This window comes from Furipterus horrens, unplaced genomic scaffold, assembly GCF_987537825.1.
Source record: "Furipterus horrens unplaced genomic scaffold, mFurHor1.1.pri manual_scaffold_6, whole genome shotgun sequence".
NCBI lineage: Eukaryota > Metazoa > Chordata > Mammalia > Chiroptera > Furipteridae > Furipterus > Furipterus horrens.
This window is the reverse complement of record NW_028327176.1, coordinates 172,506,031-172,526,704: the sequence shown is the minus strand read 5'-3', so window position 1 is coordinate 172,526,704 and position 20,674 is coordinate 172,506,031. Positions and strand designations below refer to the sequence as shown.

The window sequence follows — 20,674 nt, the reverse complement described above, 5'->3', positions numbered from 1 at the left end:
TGAAACACACACTCTTCCATTAATATAGAAGCAAATTATCCTGTTATAGGCTGTATAGAGGGAAGTAATAGAGGAATAAGAAAGATGAAGAAACTCATAAAGCAATGGTATTTCTAATTTTCTGGTTCATATTTTGAGTCCAAAGGCATCCATTATTATGCTACATATATTCTTTTCTAATTACTGTAACAAAAATAAGAGCTAACAGTGACATGTGCCATGCATTGTTGTAATCACTTCTTCTATATTATTTCATTAAAAAATCCCTACAACTCTAGGATGTAGGTATCATTTTTATTCACATTTTACAGATCAGATAATTGAGGTATTGCTAAGTTAAGTAACTTTCCTACAGTAAGCAAGCACTGTAGCTCCAGAAAATGAGCTTTTACCATTCTGCTATCAAATATTTTGAAAAGAAGAAAAAGGAAAAAGAAACTTTAAAATGAAAGAGTGATTGTTTCTTAGGACAATTACACGATGCCATTCTGCCACTCTTGTAGACACATTTGGCTACTTAAAGGTTCCTCAATGAATTCCTACCTACTGTAAGACATTTCTACTCTCTCATTATGGTTTAATTATTTTTCAGAAGCCATATTACTCACATTACTCTTGCAGTTAACTCGAACACAGGTCTAGAAAGTTCTCTTCTCCACCAATCCAAGACTATACATCCAAAGACCATATAAGCTTCTAGTTTTGCCACAAAGCCTTTCCAGAGACATTTAAATAGTTGAAAAAGCAATTCTGCTAGCAATAACTGTGTGAGTCCTGCCAAATAACTGAACTATTCCAACTTCCATTTTCCTATACAAAGAAGGATCTGATGATATTATATAAGGTTACTTCAGTTCTAAAGTCCAAGTCCATGTTGGTCTTTATCAATTTTAAACTCACGCAGATCTTCATTTATAATCACAACTTAAGTCTCTTTTGTTTGCCATTCATCCTGGTGGGCCACTGAAAACCACCGTGTGTGCTTCCTTATCCTCTCCATTAGCCAATAACTGAATTAACAAGCAATTAGTAAGCCATATGCCAGATGCTGTGCCAGGCACCAAAGGACTAAACACAATACTAACAGTATGTAATTAGTTTTTACTTACTACCTAGTGGAATGTTGTACTCGTGCCTGAATCAAGAGTTTAGGACTAACCAACTAGAGAGATTATAATGTGGTTTCCCCGAATAGGCCAGCGCAGGTAGTCCCCTGGGTCTCAGCTAACTTCATTCCTCTCTGAATGCATTGTAATCCCTTTCCTATGAGAAAATTGCAAAAAGGAAAAAAAAAAAAAAAAAAGAGCAGGAGGTGGCAGAGGGGATTATATGCCAGTTGCCTCTCACTGGGGGAAAATAAATCAGACTATGATTCTCAGGCGGTAAGTGATTGTGGCAGACTGCCACTTATCTCTCAACACCACCCCTTTCTTCAAGAATAGAACTCTGGGCACATGGCTGCCCCAAATAAAGACTACACTTCCCAGCCTTCCTTACAACTGAATGTTGCCATATGACCAAGTTCTGGCCAATGGGATGTAAGCAGAAGTGTCCTCCTTCCACTTCCTTCTGCCAGTTGGCTGGAATGTGGATGGATTGGCTGAGGATGGGGCACCAACATGGACAACAAGATGGGGGAACAAAGTCCAAGAAATAAGCATCTGTAATAATGAGGTTCAGCCAATACTGGCCTAAGATTATGGAAACAAAAAAGAAACTTCTGTCTTGTTTCTGTGGAAATCAATCCTAACTAATACAGCCATCATTTCTTCCATTTCTCCAACCCTATCCTTCTCGCCTGATTCTTTCTGATGTTTTAGATCAATGTGTTTTAAATGTTACTTCTTAAGAATAGATTTCTCTGAGCTTTTCATCTGTCCTCAGGTCCTATTATAAATACACTTTAGTTCCCTAGATTTTTCTTTCATTGTATTTATCACAGTTTATGTGTACTTATGCATTTCATTGATTTCTTTCTCTATCACTGGCCTCCAGACAAAGACTCTGTTTCTGTCTCATTTGGGTTTCATTTTCATCACTATGGGATCTCCTGTGCCTAGCACAGTGCCTGGCATGCAGGAAGCAATAGATATTTGTAGAATAAAGGATTGAAAAAAATAGGAGGCTCCCCCCACTCTCCTAAGAACTCTAAAATAGCCACAGTAAATATTGAAGACCTCTGCATCTGTACATGTTTAATAAGAGCAACAGTACCACGGGAGAAAGTTTTAAAACACTTAGTGGTTGTTCTCAAATGTATTCAGATGGTAGGACATTTGGAAATGGTGGTACATGAAAAAAAGAAATTAATAGATGCTGTGAGAATATCTTCATGTCAAAGTAGTACATAAACTACTTAGGGAAAATCACACTTCTAAGTCTTCATCATTTTCCTCTCATGTTTTCACATATTTTTATTATCTGTCTAATACAGTCACACTAAAGGGTAAAGAAGCTTGGGAAAAAAAACAGTAAGAATTTTATCAGTGTGTATACAAAGTAGAAAAAAACTAGCTTCAATCTTTGCAGCAACAAGAGGGAGGGCTGTAGGAGAACCATTTTCTTAGCAGAACCACATGTTTTAGATACTTCCCTGCACTAACCACAGAAATAGTATGTTTGTAGTCTGACAGACCAACCTCCAATGACTGTACATTCAAAAGTGAATATTTTCAAACACTGGATGTTTCCTTAATACTAGAGATTGCTGCAAATCCTTAACATGTCTTTAGCTTTAGACTAGCAAAAGGATTGCATCTTGTTATGACAAGGCAAGACAATTTAGCCATTTCATCCTCAAACTCTGCTAATGATCATTCCTCCCATAAATGGCCAAAATATGAGACTCTGCCATTAAAATACTGTTGAGAAGGGATGTAAAAACAGTCCTTCCATTTGGCCTATTTCTTCCTCCCAGACCAAGGCATGGACTGCAATACTGGTACATAATTTAAAAACACTCTCTCCTCCCCACTGTAAGACCAGAGTTCTAAATGAACATCTTGAAACTTGCTTAGGTCTAACAGCTCTGCAGATAGTAAGCCCATTTCCTGGGAGTCATTCACCTTTGTATTTTCTGTAGATATTCAGTTGGCTTTTGTTATGAAATATAAAAATATCTCAACAGTAAATGACATTTTTCCCTTCCCCCAACTTACAATATTTCTTTCATTCTTTCTCCCCTCACCCCCCCTCTCTCACTGGTGCGCCAGAGCCATTAGCTAATTTGGTGGGAAAACGACTCTGAGTCTTTCTTCATACTTGAATCTAGCTAATTGAACTAGTGAAGAAAACACAACGTCATGGACGGGTACAGGAAACACACAGGACTTCAGGCCACTTCCACTTTTGCCCCTTGTTAGCTTGTGACTTATCTTTTTTGTTCAATCATCTTTAAAATGCCTTTCAGGACAGACTTAGAAGGCAACATAACCCACTGTTTAATAATACTGGTTTGGCCCCAGGCTGACTTACAGTTCAAATACTGCCCACCCCCCACCCCCATTTAAGTAGGTGTGATCTGAGTATGAATGTCAAGTACTTACAAGAGTGTCTAATACATAATGTGCTAAATAATCAGCTCCTGTCATTTCTCCTTTGAAAACTGTAGAGCCCTCCACCAATATTCATTTCTATTACCCAAAGATGCACGTAAGATAAGATGCCCGATAACAGAACATTAATCAAATGCTTTCTCAGTATCCAGTATCATATCCTGCCTTATCTACAAAGCCAGTCTGCTTTTCCCAGATACACCGCTCTCATCTCTAACACCCTCATAGAGGCGGAAGGCCAGCCATTATTCCCTATAGTCTTCAAAGACTCAGTCAGCTCTATCAGTTAATAACCTCACTGAAGGTTACCCATCAGAAAGAAAGGAGCAAAAGTTCCAATTGCTCTTGTCAGTGACGTCATTAGTCATATACCTGGCACCTATTTAACTGCATGGCATTCCTGGAAATGGCACACACCATGGGAAAGTATTACCAAAGCAGACAAGTATTTAAATATATTAACTAGCTCCTTGATGCCTACTAATTCATTTCAATGGTAATCTATCTTCAGAGGGACCCACTTTCTTTCAGATTCTCTACAATTCTGATACTTTATTTGCTCAAGCTATAAAATTATTTGGATTCCATGGTCATTTTAATAAATCAGAGCTGCCTTCTCTGTAACTCATGTTGAATAGTAAAACCGTGTCTAGATTAAGTGATCTAACCTCATTCCCGTTAAACATGTCAGAAGCAAGCATCTTTGATTTTTTTTTTTTTAACCCTCTCATTGAAAGTCCAAGGCCTTCTTTCTAAATGAGAACGCTACCATAAGAATCTTGGGTTTCAATGATATCACCTAATACAGGAAACTAAAGAGCAACACAAACAAACGAACTAAATAGGCAAAGACTAGAATAGTAGTCAGTAGGGGGGAGGGGGGAGGGAGAGAAGGGGGATAAGTAAGGGAAGGGTCTAGTCAAGGAACGTGTATAAATGGCTCATGGACATGGACAACGGGGAGGGATATGACTGTGGGAGAAGGGATGGGCTGGGTGGGGGGAGCAATGGGGGAAAAATGGGACAACTGTAATTGAAAAACCAAAAAAAAAAAAAAGAAAAAAAAAAGGAATCTTGGGTTTATTTGTTAGTGTCTCCTTAATCTTATGGAAATCTCAAAAAGAGGAAGCCATGTGATTTTCTCTCCGAGGATTTTAATACAATTGCTACACACTTTTGAGTGTGACCTGGTTGAATTTCTCATGTTTGAGAACATAAGTGGATAGCAATAGATGAGTAAAATGCATGATACAGCTTTTTCAAAAAATAGCACCTAGAATTTGTTATAAAAATGTACTATGCTGTGATTAGACAGATATAAACAAAAACTGCATAGTCTGGTTTTCCCTCTCCTGAGTAGTATACTCAGAACATTTGAAAATGCTTACCATATCTCATTTTAAAAGATTTTCTACACTGTAGTTCCCCTTTATCTGCATGGGATATGTTCCAAGACCCCCAGGGGACACCTGAAACTGCCAATAGTACCGAACCCTATATATAATTGGGTGTTTTTCCTGTGTATACATATCTTTTCACCCAAAGGAGGCTCTTAATGGCTTCTCCTTGGCATATCTGAATTGCCAGTATCACTGCTCTTGTGCTTTGGGGCCATTATTAAGTAAAATAAGGGTTACTTGAACACAAGCGCTGTGATAGTCGATATGATAACAGATGGCTACTTAATTGATGAGTAGGGCATGTAGTCTGAGTGGATTTACTGGACAAAGGGATGATTCACATCCCAGGAGGGACGAAGTGGGATGTTTTGAGATTTCATCATGCTATTCACAGAGGCATGAAATTTAAAACTTATGAATTTTTTACTTCTGGAATTTTCCATTTAATATTTTTGGACTGTGGTTGACTGTGGGTAACTGAAACCACAGAAAGTGAAACCATGGATAAGGTGGGGGACTATTTTTCCTACAAAATATTTATATAAAATGAGTGGAGGGTTTTTTACAGGAACTATCTAGTTTCGATAATTGATCTTGAGAATGAGTTATGTAGAAGCACCAAGACTAAATTAATATGCTCTTCATATGTAATGGGAATCTAGTCTTCCCTCTGAGGACTCATCTGATTCTCTCTTGTTTAAATATAATTTTTTGGAGAACAAGTGATAAAAAGACTTTAATGTGGTAATGGTACTAGCAGAACAAGGACTTAACACTTTTAGGTCATTAAAAGTATCACAGAATTATAAGATAAAGGGGAGCCCACTTCTGCAGATGACAAGAGAAAGTATAGAAATTCCTCCTGCATAGAGAAAGGGTTGGACTTATTATTTTTAAGCCAGAAATGCTATACTTTAGATAATCTTTATACCCACACAAGTAATCTAAATCTCAGAAATTAGAATGATGATGGAGCACGCAATGTGAGCAACACAGTCAGGCCACCAAATCCAAAGCTTCATTTGATGCTGATAGTCATATCACTCTAAAGTACAGGCATTTCATCATTAGTTTTCTAGCTCTTGGCTAAAAATGTTTGTCTAAAATAAAGGTATAGTACAAACAATCAGCTTAAGACTAGGTTTATGGTGAACTGACCTTGTGCGCTGTTCAAGGCACTGCAAATTGGTGCAGTCAGTGTGGAAAACAAGTATGAACATTCCTCAAAAAACTAAAAGTAGATCTATATGACCCAGCAATTCCATGTCTGAGTATTGATGCAAAGATAATGAAGACACTAATTTGAAAAGATATATGCACCCCTATGTCCATTGCAGCATTATTTACAATAGCCAAGATCTGGAAGCAACCTAGGCGTCAATCAACAGATGAATGGATACAGATGTGGTATACATACGGTACACAGTGGAATATTACTCAGCAAGAAAAAAGAATGAACTCTTATCATTTGTGACAACATGGATGGACCTATAGGGTATTATGCTAAATAAAATAAGTCAGACAGAGAAAGACAAATACTGTATGACTTCACTCATATGTGGAATCTAAAAAAAAAAAAAAAAAGAACAAAGCGAAACAAAACAAAACAAAAACAGTCTCATAGAAACAGAGATGAAACTGATGGAGGCCAGAGCAGAGAGAATAGGAGAATGGGTGAAAAATGTGAAAGGGGATATAGTCAATAATATTGTGATAAGTTTTCATGGTAAGAGGTGAGTACTAGAATTAGTATCGTGAGCACATTGTAAGGTATAAAAATATTTAATCACTATGTTGTACACCTGAAACCAAGATAACTAATACAGTATTGTATACCAACTATACATAAATAAAAACATTCTTTCCAATTCCAATGTTGAACTAGTTAAAAATAATAGCATGCAACAAAAACCCTTATCTTTTTAAGCATTTTGGAAATCTAAGTGTAAAGAATGGCAGCCCAGACGGTTTTTCTTTTTTTCTGACAATGTCTGATTTCTTTCTAGACTTTAACCATAAGTACCATGGTCTATTATGGTGTCATTAAAACGTCCATTAAAATGGCTTTCCAGGATTTCCAGTAGAGTTAACATGTGTCAACTCCTGACTTCAGCAAGGCTAGCAGAAGGGACCGCTGGGCTGTTATTTTCTAAAGCAAGTATAAGTTTTCAAAACAGGTGTTACTGTTGACATGACCATTAAGCATCCTGCTTCTCCACAGCTCCTAGAAAAACGGGTACTTTCTCATTTTAATTTTTAATACAAATTCCTATACTCCACAAAGAGCTGTATGCCTGGAAGAATTTCAAGAAAAATAGGAAATTCGTGAGGTGTGTCTCTCAGTATGACACCAGAGCTCACCCTCTGTTATTTGGAAATTTACTAGGAGGAGAAGGACTCAGCAGACCAGACCTGGAAGTCGCAAAGCAATGAGCATGGAGCTGGACTTGCCTCTCTCTCAACAGTGGCCAGGTGGAAGTAGAGAACTAGAACAAGTCTAGAGGTGGTTATTCTTTGGTTCCTATGATTACACAACTGACAAACATGTCAAAGGACAGAGCAAACATGAATATTCCTGAATCAAAGAAAGTTAAAAACAAATGAGATCTTCAAGATCAGCCAGCTCAGAGATGCTTGATGTTTATTGTTTATAGCTGAGATTCTGACCCAGCAATAGCAGCTAGCAGTAGAAGCAGGAAGAGTACTGGTAATACATAACACTTTGAAAGCACTTGCTTTGTGCCAGATAGGGTGCTGTGTTCTTTACAAATATCACCTTATTCAATCCTTGCAACAATCCTATTGGGTAGCTGCCACTATTACCCCCATTTTACAGATGAGAAAATCAAGCCAGAGAAGCTAAGGAATCTGCCCAAGGAAATGAATCTGCTAGGAAATGAATAAGCATCCAAACCCAGGTGGGCTGGCTTCAGAATCTGAGCTCTTCCTTAATCGCCACCCTGCACTACCCACCAACAGGGTTAGGGCGAGTCCCAGAGCATTAAGAAAATGTCATGTCTGGGATCAATCTTCTCTTTCTTGAGTAGAGACACTGAAGCCCAGAGAAGGGAAGTCTCTTAGCCAGGACAAAAGTCCTTCAGTGCACTTCCAGGAAGAAATTCACCATTGTATGACAGCAACTGTTCTTTTGTTTTTTGTTTTTATCATCTTCACCTGAGGACATTTTATTTTTCATTGCTTTTAGAGAGAGAGGAAGACACAGAGAGAGAGAAACATCGATGGGCTGCCTTCTCATACACACCCCAACAGGGCCGGGGGGTGGGAATCAGACCTGCAGCCTAGATTTGTGCCCTGACTGGGAATTGAACCTGCAACTGTGATGATGCTCCAACCAACTGAGCTACACTGGCCAGGGTGATCTCAGCTCTTCTTAGCATTCCTCCAGGGAGAAGACAAGCAGATGGCATTAGTAAAAGGCAGCCTGCTGGTCCTAGCTTTGTTACTCTGACCAAGGTGCTGCTTGGAGAAGGAATTTCCATCCTTTTAGGCCCAACTCACTCTTCACTCACAGTGTATGACACATTTCAGAGTCACTATAAGGAGCTCCCAATCATGGTGATTCTCAAGAGAGGGGAATGGGAATGGGGAAGGAGAGATGCCACCCCCCCAAAAGGGAGATGGTAACTGGAATGTGGGAGGTTAGGGTCACATAATTTGAGCATGGGGGAAAAAAAGATGTGATTCTGATATGGCTCCCAGTTATAGTCTTCTTTCCCCTAAACTGACTATTCTAAAACCTTAGTGTATGTCAAAACATCATTAGGTCTTTGCTTTAACATATTCAGACAGCACAATACCTAGAATGATCAGATCTAGCCCACACTAGAACTACTCACATTTTCTCAAAAAGCAATCAATACTTTTTCTAATATTTGATATGCATGACTGGGTAAAAATTCTTACAGGTGTACTGAAACTGTTCCTTTTTATTTAGTTGTCCTTTCTATTCAGTAACCAGGGTTACTCTGGGGGACCATAAGCAAAGATAATAACGAAGGATGAGCTAGCATGACCACTATGCAGAGGCATTTTCCAGGAAACAATGAGAGCTCGGGGGTAGGAGTGGGGGTAGAGGGAGTCACTTTGTTCCTGTGTCAATGACGAAAACTGGTAGCCATGTCAAACTGACCTTCATCACTTCCACCTGCAGGTCTTCGTTGAGGGATGGCGTCACTTTCACAGCATTCAGGATCTGATTAAGCAGCTGCTTCTCATCAGAGTCCGTTTCCATGGATACAAACCTCTCTTCTGACAGGAGCTTCTGTAAAGAGGCACAAGGCAGTGATCACAGATAGGCTTTCCCCTGCTGCCTAATTCTGTTGTATCTTAGTATGTACTGAGGATCATTTTTCTTAGGGGACATGTAGCTGGAGGCAATTAGGAAAGAAATCTTGCTGTGGGTCATTAAAAAGGAAAAGAAATGCATCAAACCTTTGGTAAACCGCTTTTTGGCAAAGTCTTTTTCCTGGTATTAGATAATTGATTATAAATGTTATCAAGTGATACTATAAATGGTGGGCATACAGGTTATTTGGATGACAGGGGTGGAGGATGAATGTGCCCAGGTGAATCTACCCCTCAACAGTCAGGCTCACGCATACTCTTTCTGAGTGGAGCTTTGTCACAGGGAAGGAAAAGTCTTGTAGAAAAGGTCCTTTTCTCAGATGTTTACTTTTTTGTTTACTACTGTGAACTGTCATTTACCCAGGAATTTTCCATGAATCCACAAATCTTAATGTATTTTCAATAGAAAATGAATCTTATAAAAACCTAACCCAGAAGACATTCATGCCTTGACTGATGTGGCTTAGTTGGTTGGGCGTTGTTTCGTGAAAGGTTGCTGGTTCAATTCCCAGGCAGGACACATGCCTGGGTTGTGGCGTGGTCCCTGGTCAGGGTGTGTACGAGAGGAAACCAATCAATGTCTCCCTCCCTCTCTTTCTCCTTCCCTTATCTTTTCTCTAAAAATAAAGAAATAAAATCTTTAAAAAAAAAAAAAAAAAAGAAGATGACATTCACTTTCATGAGGTTTCCCAGGAGTCATTATACCCCTCAGGACAGCCCTTTTCTCTTTCAGGACACCTCTTGCTTTTCATAAAGTTCTTAGATTGTACCCAACCCACCTGCCTACAACTTCTGCTCCCTCGTCCTTCCCCAGAGCCACAGGGCTTAAGCTTTTAAAATATCTGAAGTCAGCTATGAAGGAGAGCAGGGGAGGTGAGGGGAGGAGAGGGGAGGGGAGAGATGAGGGGAAAGGAGGGGAGGGGAGGGGAGGGGAGGGGAGGGGAGGGGAGGGGAGGGGAAAGGAGGGGAGGGGAGGGGAGGGGAGGAGAGGGGAAGGGAGGGGAGGGGAGGGGAGGGGAGGAGAGGAGAGGAGGAGAGGAGAACCATGTACCATTCTGGTGAGTGATGTTGATGACGGGGAGGCTATGCCTGTGTAGGGGCAGAGGTATGTGGGAAATCTCTGCACCTTCCCCTCAATTTTACTGTAAACCCAAAACTGCTCTAAAATAATAAAATCTTTTAAAAATGACAAAAAATAAACAGATGTCAGAGAGGAATAATAAGAAAGAAATGGGGTCTTTGGTGGCACCAGAGCTACTGTACCAAACCTAAAACTGCCCACCTCTAGGGTTCTAGTTATGTAAAATAATGAAATGTGTTTATTGCCTAAAAACAAACAAATAGTAATTCATAGCTTTAATCACATACGCAGATCAAATTAAGCTTAGCTGTAAGTCATAGAACATGATGTATTGACTTACCCAGAAAAACCCTAATTCTCATTCTCAAGGGCTGAAATTAGCTGTTCTCCCCCCATTCTGTTCTGGGCAGTTGATCTGTGAGACCCTAGTGAAGGATTTTATTTTAATCCCTATTCAATCTGTCCTTGGCCAATTCAGTGCAGAGTCACTGCTGTAAAGAATTTTTGGGTTCTGATTCATCCCAAGCAACGACTTCCTCTTTCAGCTGCATGCCGTTGCAGATCAGGAGAATAGGTACGACAAACCTCCTTCTCAGGACTCCCTGCCATTTTGCCTGTATTCTCTCCAAAGAGCTTTCTCACTATCATCTAGTGCATGCAGGGCAGCCTGGAGTTCAAGTCAATAAACAAACCTCTTATTAAATTACAGTGAAAAAGACTGGGAAGCCCCCCAAAAGAGTGTCTGAAGTTAATGGGCGGTAACAAGAAATGGTAAGAGGAAGCTCATTGTGCACCAGGTCACGGATGGTCTCATAATTAAGCAAGCCCCTGAATCACAGTACCCTAACTTAGAGTGTTGGAGGGTTAAGAGAAAGGAACTAAATGGAAAATCTATACATTATTAGAGAAAAAGGACATCAGTGGCAGGTCAAAACAACTTCCCATTCATTTATGGTTGGCCCAATTACCTTGGAGGAAAGCAGAGTTTTAATAACACTATGGACAATAATTTTAAAATTTCTAATGCCCTTACATATTAAAACACACTTTATCTAATTCTAATCCAGTGGCAGGAAAAAAAGTCATACTTTTCTTACTTTTTCATATGTGTTAACTCAAAAGATATTAGGGACCTCTCTGAACCTAGCAAGCTAACAGTGAAATCGTACGTACTGATGGGAAAAGATGTGCTACGATGCTGCTAATCCATGGCCTGAACTTCACAGTGCTTGTCACTTAGAAACCAAACCACTTAAAAAAGTCTATGCATTTACACAGCCATCTCCTTCACACTGTTGGGATGAGATCTATTATGTAACGTGTAAAACATAAATGAACAAATGTTCAGGGAAGGAAATGTGTTCAAGCAGTCTAACTTTCCTTAGAAGACCAAATTTTTTTAGTCTTCCCAATCTTGCTCTGAAAACAAAACACATCGATCCATTTGCCAACCTAAGTGCAGAGTAGAAAACAAAAAAAATCTTTCAGGTGTACCATCAATTTTCACGACACAGGATCACAGATGTTGAGTGCATACAAGATCTGAGCTGGTATGGGACTCGAGCTGTCTCTCTTGGAATCCCTTATTCTTCTAAGAGCTGGACATTACATGAAATATTTCATTTCTGCGTGGGCTTAGCTGGGAACCCATGAATCAGTGCGTGAGGACAAATGCTCAAGAAGTTAATGCTGTGCACTGAGAAAAGCCAATAAATATTTTTTAAAATCTTGTTATCCTCTGTGGTTGTTATATAGTTCGATCAAATTTCTGTCTGGGTCTTTAAACAGCTAGCATTTAAAATATTAACTATCTGCTCTTTCCATGCCAAAGCAGCCTGTCAATTTCTGTTGCTCCCACCCTACCCCCATGCACTCAGTGAGAACCGTACCTGGATCCCTGCCAAGGCATGTTGGGCCAGCTTCACGTTCTTAGATTCCAAAGCCAACTGGAGAGGCAGCAGGCATTTCTCCCTGGCAAACACATAAATAAGGACAACATGTGAGCTCAGCAAAGTTGGCAGCCAAGTGATAGAAGCCTTATGTACACCCACCACCCCACTTTCAAATGCTGCCACACACACACATACAAAAACTATAACCAATTATGAAAATGTTCATGGTCTTAAAAAAACCACACAGAAACAAAAAACACAAAGCCTTGCAGAAATAAGAGCATAGCAGCACCTTGCCTTCTTAGTATGGCTCCAGGAAGCAGCAAACACAAGGATTCTCAAACAATTGTGTCAGTGTACCAATCATTACATGATGGGACCCTCACCAGTCAATGAACATGCCTTGCTCTTTCCCAAGTTAACAGAACTGCATGTACCCATACACCTGGGATGAACAACTCTAGGGAGCACCATTTATACAGATTTCTACACCTTGCCCATTCCTTTCCCTCACCTAGGAGGTGTCAGTATAACTACCACTACCTTGCCTCATCAATATACACCGAAATTCTATTAACTTGTCCATTTCTCTCCAAGTCAAGTGTTCAATAATCACTTATAATTTTTAAAATGTTTTCTTTAGTTTCCAGTAAGGGAAAGATCTGAATTTTCAGATGGAATCTTAATAAGCATGTTTTCAAGACAGAAATACAAATTAATCATCAATAGTTTTGACCAATGAGAAGTACCCGGTGTCATGGAAAAAACAAACAAAATATATGGAGAGCTACTTGGATATTTTAAGCCTTAAAATAACTGGACACTACAACATGTGAGCAATAAACCAAAAGGACTACAAAGAGAAACATATCTGTTGGAAGCATTCACTCTAAATAATTAAGCAACAGACCAAGAATTTTAATCAACCCATTATTCCCCCACGGAGTTACACTGGCACAACAAATGAAATGTTACTTAATTCTACCAAGCTCTTCCATCCCCACTGAAACCAGAGGAGCCGCATGGTTATCTGTTTTATATTTTCACCAGAAACTGAAAGAGCCATCGACTTTAGAGAGAGTGAAAGCCATAGGGCAAACTGCAGGATTTCATTTTTGGAGAAGAAAGGGCCACCGTTGTAGAACACAATGAAACAGAAGTTAATTATAGCTCTGACTCCTTCCTGTCCACCCCGCAGTTCCGCCGCTTTTCCATGGACTTCCCCGTCAGCATCTCTGGAGAGATGAAGTGAGAGTCACAGGCACTCCCGAATGCTGGCCAGAAACACAGGACAACAGATTCTTATCACGAAGAGCATTTGCCTTCCTGATCCTTCTCACCTCTCCCCTCCCTAACTGGTTGTCACAACATCCACTGTTATATGACAACTGATTAACACTAACGCCATTTTTCATTAGATACATCTTTTGACAGATAATGTATCCAACTGTGTTACTTCCAGTTGGGTGGCTATAATGTGTCGCTGTTATTGTTATCAGCTTGTTACAATTACAAAGCAAACACTAGTGTGTGGTCAATTAAAGCAGGAATAGCTGATTTTTCCAATGCTGCTTCTTTTATTTAATCATAGCCAGCTTATAAGCTTGGAAAAATTAATTGGAAGGGTGAAGTCGAGTGAGAAGTAGGAATAATGGGCAGATGGAATATTAACAGAAGAACCACAGAACTTCATCTGTAAACTCTTGAAACAGGCAAATTTCCACCAGGATCAATTCACTGTGAGAGAACTCTCATCTCATCTCGAATTTGGAGTCAGACCTGACAATGTGGGCATAGTACCAGGGAGCAAGTGTGATGGTCCAAAGCTCCCGTAGTCTCACGGCCGGGAGCAGTGGCAATGTGCTTTTGAGTGGCCATGTGCATGAGTGTTACACATTACTCACCAAGGGCATCCAACAAGAGTGGAAGCTATGATCAGCAGCAACGAGAACACCCGTGGAAATGCTCAGTCTGTTAACCCTTGGGAAGCAGCATTATGTATGCATGTGAACAGGTGCATACCCATGTTACTGCCATCTGCAGTATTAGTCCTTGAAACCCTCATTCCACTCTCTCACCTATTTATTTATACACTCACATGATTTATACTGCAGACCTGAGCCAGGTTGTGGACAAATGCCAGGACCACCAGGTTGCACCATGATTCCAGGGTGCATCGCTGAATTGTTCCCCATGCCAATCATGGTCACCAGGCATGACTGGAAGATGTAATGGGCTCAGCTAGGTTCTGGCTGAATGGAAAGGTTGCCATGTTTAGTGGAAAAAACAGGGGCTGTAGAATCACACAGCCCTGGATTCAAACCCTAACCATTTATAGGTTGTGCAATCTCAGTTACAGTGCTTACCTCTGCTGGTCTCAGTATTTCAATCCATAAGAAGGGCATCTTAAAAAACCATTCTATGGAGTTATAGCAAGGAGAACAGATGATATATATACAGGGTTGGCAAACTTCCTCAAAGAGGCAGATAATAAATATTGGGTTGGCCAAAAAGTTTCTTAGATTTTTTTTTTCCTGTAAAATGGCTCTAGTAGCACTTAGTTGTCTTTAACTTCATTCAAAACAATTTTGTCAGACTGTATTGCGACAGCTGCCATATTAGTGTGCATTTAGAAAAACTTATCAACATTGATTAATTTTTGTATAGCCATTTAAATATTGAAGATGGAAGAAAATTAGCAAAATTTCTAGCATGTTATGCTTTATTATTTCAATAAAAGTAAAAATGCAACAGAAACACAAAAAATTGTGTGTAGTGTATGGAGAAGGTGCTGTAACTGATCAGATGTGTTAAGAGTGGTTTATGAAATTTTGTGCTGGATATTTCTTGCTGGGTGATTCTCCACGGTCAGGTAGACCAGTTGAAGTTGGCAGTGATCAAATTGAGACATCAATTGAGAACAATCAATGTCATACCACACAGGAGATAACCGACATACTTAAAATATCCAAACCAATAAAGCTATTGGTGAAAATGAGAAAGTGTCTTTTATTTTATGGAGAAAAACTAAATGGACTTTTTGGCCAATCCAATATTTTAGCCTTTGCAGTCCATATGGCCTGTCCTAACTACTCAACTCTGCTATAGCACAAAAGCAATCATAGAATATTCATAAATCAATGAGCATGGCTATGTTCCAATAAATTTTATCTACAAGAATAGGCAACAGACCAAATTTGGCCTACTGGTTGTAGTTTGTTCAGCCATCATACAAAGGCCCAGAAGAGATGATGATTTTCACCACAGGATACACAGATCTACTCTTGCCATAGGATCCAGAAAGATTTTGCACAGTAAAATCTGGGGCTAACTGTCCTGGGAGGGTTGTCGAAGCAAAACCAATTAAAGCACCAAGATCTCTCTTAGAAAATAAGTGCTTTGAGGAAGCTGAGAAATTTCATCTGGGTACTGCACCAAGGCTCTCACTCCATCCACCCAACCAGTCATTCAACCAACATTTGAGTGCCTACTGCTTGACATCATGGGTGCTCAGGAAGATCTGGCAAGAAATAAGACAGAATGGATAGTTGCTTTCATTTTATTCATGAGATGAAAGAGAGAAAAAAGAAAACTAACATTTAGCATTCCTCTTTTTAGGCTACACTACAACCTTAAAATAGGCATTCTTAAACCTTGTTTTCCTTTTGAGAAAATGGGGGTTAAGAAAGGTTTCATAGCCTGTCTGTTCATGTCAAGGCCACACAGCTAAAAATCTGTTGGAGACAATTCAAACCCAGATCCAATTGACTCCCAAGACCAAATTCCTTCCACTACTATTTGGTCTCAAAAAATAAGAGCAAAGCTAGAACAGATCTGTTTGGCAAAAGACCCTCTTCCTAGAAAATAATTTCAGGGGATTCACAACTCCCTTGCCGATGCCCAAATTCCACATGGATCCCATGTTAACACCCCGATCTCAAGGGAAAGAACCCTGCCCGACATAGCAGACGCTTTAATGTGTGCCTCAAAAAAGAAGGCCATGTTCACTGGCTGGGCTTAGGGTTCTGCGAGGATGGGCAGTGGTTGTGTGTGTGTGTGTGTGTGTGTGTGTGTGTGTGTAGGAGGTGGGGGAGATGACTGACTCTCCTCAGTACCAAAGCCTCTCATCCCCTCACACCCAGAAGTCCTAGATTAGCATCACTAACCTCAGATCCTGACTTCAAAAGAGAAGGAACACAAGCAGGAAATGAATGAAGCTCATGGGGCACAAGTGATTTGATGACACTCTGTCATACCATAAAAACCCTGCTGCCTGATTTTTTAAAGGTGATTTTAATAGAAGAGAATAACAGGGCCTGTGAACTGGGTCTCAGAATGAAATTTATAATGAAGATGCGGCATGGCACACACTGTATTAGAATAAATGCACACTTTGCACGTACTGTATTAGAATAAACCATTTTTGATCTTTCTAGATGTTGCTTCGCTGGGAAAAGGGAATACCAAGAATCAATATTCAGTTACATTAAGCAATTATTCTTTATGCACAAGCATGTGCAAACTCACTCTTGCCTAATTAAATAAAGGCAGTGGCCCCAGGTTTCATGTCCTGACATGCCATTATTTATTAAAGCAGAATAATTAGCAGTGCTGCATATGCATGAGGGCAACATCATCCTGGGACACAGTGTCTAGTCATGTCAAGGAAACTGAGCCTATTTCTTTAACTGCATTATCAGGTTCACAAACCAGCTTTACTGTGCTGGAAGATAACAATGGAAACAGGGAAATTAAAATGGATGAGTAGGGGAAAAGTTAGGATTTACCAAAACTACCTTTCAATATGTGCACAGACATGAACTTATAGAAAAACCAAATGCATTCCTGAATGTTAGGCTGATTCCCCTTTGATGCTCCTCATGGGAAGGAGTATAAAGGTACTTCAGATTTCTGGGGTCTGCTTATACTCTCTGATTCTAGGATTCTATAACCTAGGCCATTTATTCAATAATTGGATCCCTTCACATAATAACCATGACTCTGGTTGAAAATCAGTGGTTTGTATGTGCAAAGTGCCATGATACACATGTCTGTATTTACTGTTTAATTATAACTTTTGCAAGTAGAGACTTGTTAACAAAACAAAGAGATTAATCACCTGTCCAAGTCACATGTTTGTAAATGACAGAGCTGTGATTTAAACTTAGACCACTTGTCTTTAAAATCCATGTTCTTAGGCCCCCACCACAGTGTCTATACCAGTAGACAGCTGTCCCCTGCCCACCACCCTCTTGTCTATAGCAAAGTGCTTTAAAAATAGCAATCCAAAGTGAAGTGCGGCATAGGGAATATAGTCAGTAATACTGTAATGACTATATAATTATGCCAGATGGGTACTAGCCTCATCAGGGAGACCACTTTGCAAGGTATATAAATGTCTAATCACTATGTTGTACACGCGAAACTAATAGAATACTGTATGTCATCTGTAATGGAAAAAAAATTTTTTTTAAATATGTAAGTAATAATAGCAACCCAAATGTACACAGGGTGAAAAAATTGTAGACAGGCATCAAACAAGTCATGTAGGTTATCTTATTTTGAGTGGTCCTTCATGAAGCAATGCATTACATTTGACAGCGGGTATGCAACTGAGAAGCTATAAGCCGGTTAGATGGGTGGAAAAAATGTGGCTCTGGAATCAGATGCTGGGTTCAAGCTACTACTAGCATCACTTTCCCTAGTAGTCATGGCCTTTCCTAATTTGCATACAGGTTTTTCAGCCCCTTGTTGTGACACCACAGATGTTATTATGCGTGTTTCTGAATACCGAAACTTTAAATGGTTTGTATCCACATTGATGGATTGTCATGGACGAAGCTTAGAGCCATTCCTTTGAGGTCATTTGAATGGAATTGGTTCTGTAATTGATTTTCTCTGCAGTACAGTTAAACTGTTCCAATTTCATTTCTATTTTCATTTTTAATTCAATAAAATTATTTTTTATCAGTATCAATCCTTTTATATTTCATAACGAAGATTAGAGTGATCTTTCAGGAACTGTTTTAGACCCTAGGGATAGAGCTGTGAATGGCATAAAATCCCCTTTCTCCTGCAGGCCTTTAAGATTTTGTAGCAAGCCTAGTGCAATTATTAAGTTCAGTGATTGTAGATCGGAAGGTCTGCATATTGGCAATTTTATATGATTCAATCTATTAAAAAAAAATCCTAAGTAATAAAACGTTGGTTATGCTCACATTTTCCCTCAAGATATAAACTTATTATCTAGAATTTTATTACAAAAGGCGTATGTATACATTAAAAAATCCAAACAGTACAAAGGATATATAGCAACGAAAATCAACTGGGGCGCTCAGGAAGAGGTGGGCTGAATGCTGATGACGGGTATTTCCAGACAATGGCATGAGAGAGCTTTCATTTTCTTGTTTTACGCTTCCTGTTTGTATTAATTATTATATAACTCTAGAATATACTAGCATAATCTGAAGAAAATATATTTTAAAAATACAAAGCTATTGGCTCCTCAAACAACAGCCATCAATTGTGTTTCCTTCTCCTGGTCAGCTCAAAAAGATGAGTGGGTTTTCATGGATTCAGACAAAATATTAAATATGGATCTCATTTCATCCATTTCTTTCTGGTATTTACATTGACAATCCATGTATTCTTTACAGCTATTATACCCACTGTTCTTGTCCCTGAAAAAAAACCAACCTTCAATTATTTTATGGACCTCAGTATTCTAATAGATTTGTTTTTGTAACAAAAGGAAAACTGTTTTCAATGAAGTAGGCTTACCAGTCATTTGAAAAATTTTAAATACTATCTAGATTTTCCTTTCTATTTGAAATGTCTAATTTTAAAAATAAGCTGCAAAAGAATAGAAAATAATATAAGCACAAAAGTATTATCAAGGAAAATGCATTTTTTATTTAAAGTTTTTACCTAATATTCTTCCAATATTTAAAAAATACAAAATACTATTGCTCAGGAAAATTTATAAGAGAGAGTAAATTTTTACTTATTTTGTAAAAAATGTTTCCAATTTTATTGTGATATAATTGACATATAACATTGTATATGTTTAAGGTATATAATGTAATGATTTCATATATGTATGTATTGCAAAATTAGTACTACAACAAGTTTAGTTAATATCCATCACCTCACAGTTATAATTATTTTTCTCATGATGAAACTTTTAAGATCAACTCTCTTAGTAACTTTCAAACATACAATATAGTCGTCGTCGTCGTCGTCGGCAGCCGTCCGTCTCGAGAGACAATGGTGTAGCTTCTCAAGAGTATCTGCACCGCCGAGGATGGCTGTGCAGTCCGACTCAGGAGTGACATGGTATCTGTCTCCTCCCGTGTTGAATCGACATCTTGCGATGACGCTGAAGCTACAGAGCCTGGGCAGGGTAATATGGAGGGTCTGCTGTTGCCCATGCAGCAGACCCCCCCTCTCTTCGCAGCTGAAGGGTCCAAGGGAAAGACGGAGTCAATACAGCTTGGCTTCAGGTGCGCCGCAGGAGTTGCCGGTGTTGACTACAACGTCAAACCGCCTTAGGGACTCCGGCTCCGGATTTTCTGTCGGGGTTTACTCCCTTAGCCTTTCCCCTGAAGAGGTATGCCGCAAGGCAGCGGAGGTTTTTTGGAGTCAGAGTTTTCCTTCTCTGATGTGCCCTGACTGGAAGATCAAACCAGCGACACTTAGCTCGCAGGCCGACGCTCAATCCACTGAGCTAAACCAGCCAGGGGTATACAATATAGTATTGTTAACTACAGGTACCAGGTTGTACATTATATCCCCAGAGTTTATTTATCTCTGGAAAAAAAACTAAAGATGGATTGCAGCTTGATAATTTACCTGCAAATATAAGCTACAAATTTTATAATTGGGGAAAACACTATAAGTTTTTTTATTTATAGAGGGGAAAAAGGATACAGGAAATCCATAATAATCATAAGGGAGATTGTTCTGGAATTTGCTTTTTCCTACAATCACTGAGCACCTATTATGCTCAGGGCATTGCACTTGGCCCCAAGTATAAAACAGAGGAAAACAGATCTCATTTCTGTCCAAGACAGGGGCAAGTGTAAATTCACCTTCTGATAATCAAAGAATGGGAATATGCATGAGAAGTGTTAACATCAGGGCCATCTGAAGACTGGCCGAACCTACAAAGATGAACAAGTCCAATAAAAAAGAGACCAACACAAACAGCCTTCTCGTTCCACTGGAAACAACACTTTGTGTTGAACACAACATACATTGGTCTTTTCCTTCGGAAGGGGTGTTCTGGAACTTTCAACTAACTGGCACAAGGGAGACTGGCTGCAGAAGTCACACACAAGGCTAAGGGCTTCCAAACATCATCTTATTTCCTTCTCACTCTAA

The 20,674-nt window shown here is 39.4% G+C and overlaps 1 protein-coding gene across 1 annotated transcript in view; it reads right to left on the bottom strand.

Moving 5' to 3' along the window:
- The window catches only part of ARFGEF3 (ARFGEF family member 3), a 157,450-nt gene that overhangs the window by 105,820 nt on the left and 30,956 nt on the right, over window positions 1-20,674 (bottom strand). The window contains exons 3-4 of the mRNA XM_090279907.1: window positions 12,290-12,371; window positions 9,105-9,236 (exon numbers count right to left, since the gene is read on the bottom strand). Of these exons, the coding sequence (XP_090136033.1) occupies window positions 9,105-9,236; window positions 12,290-12,371 (214 nt within the window). The remainder of the gene's footprint in view (window positions 1-9,104; window positions 9,237-12,289; window positions 12,372-20,674) is intronic.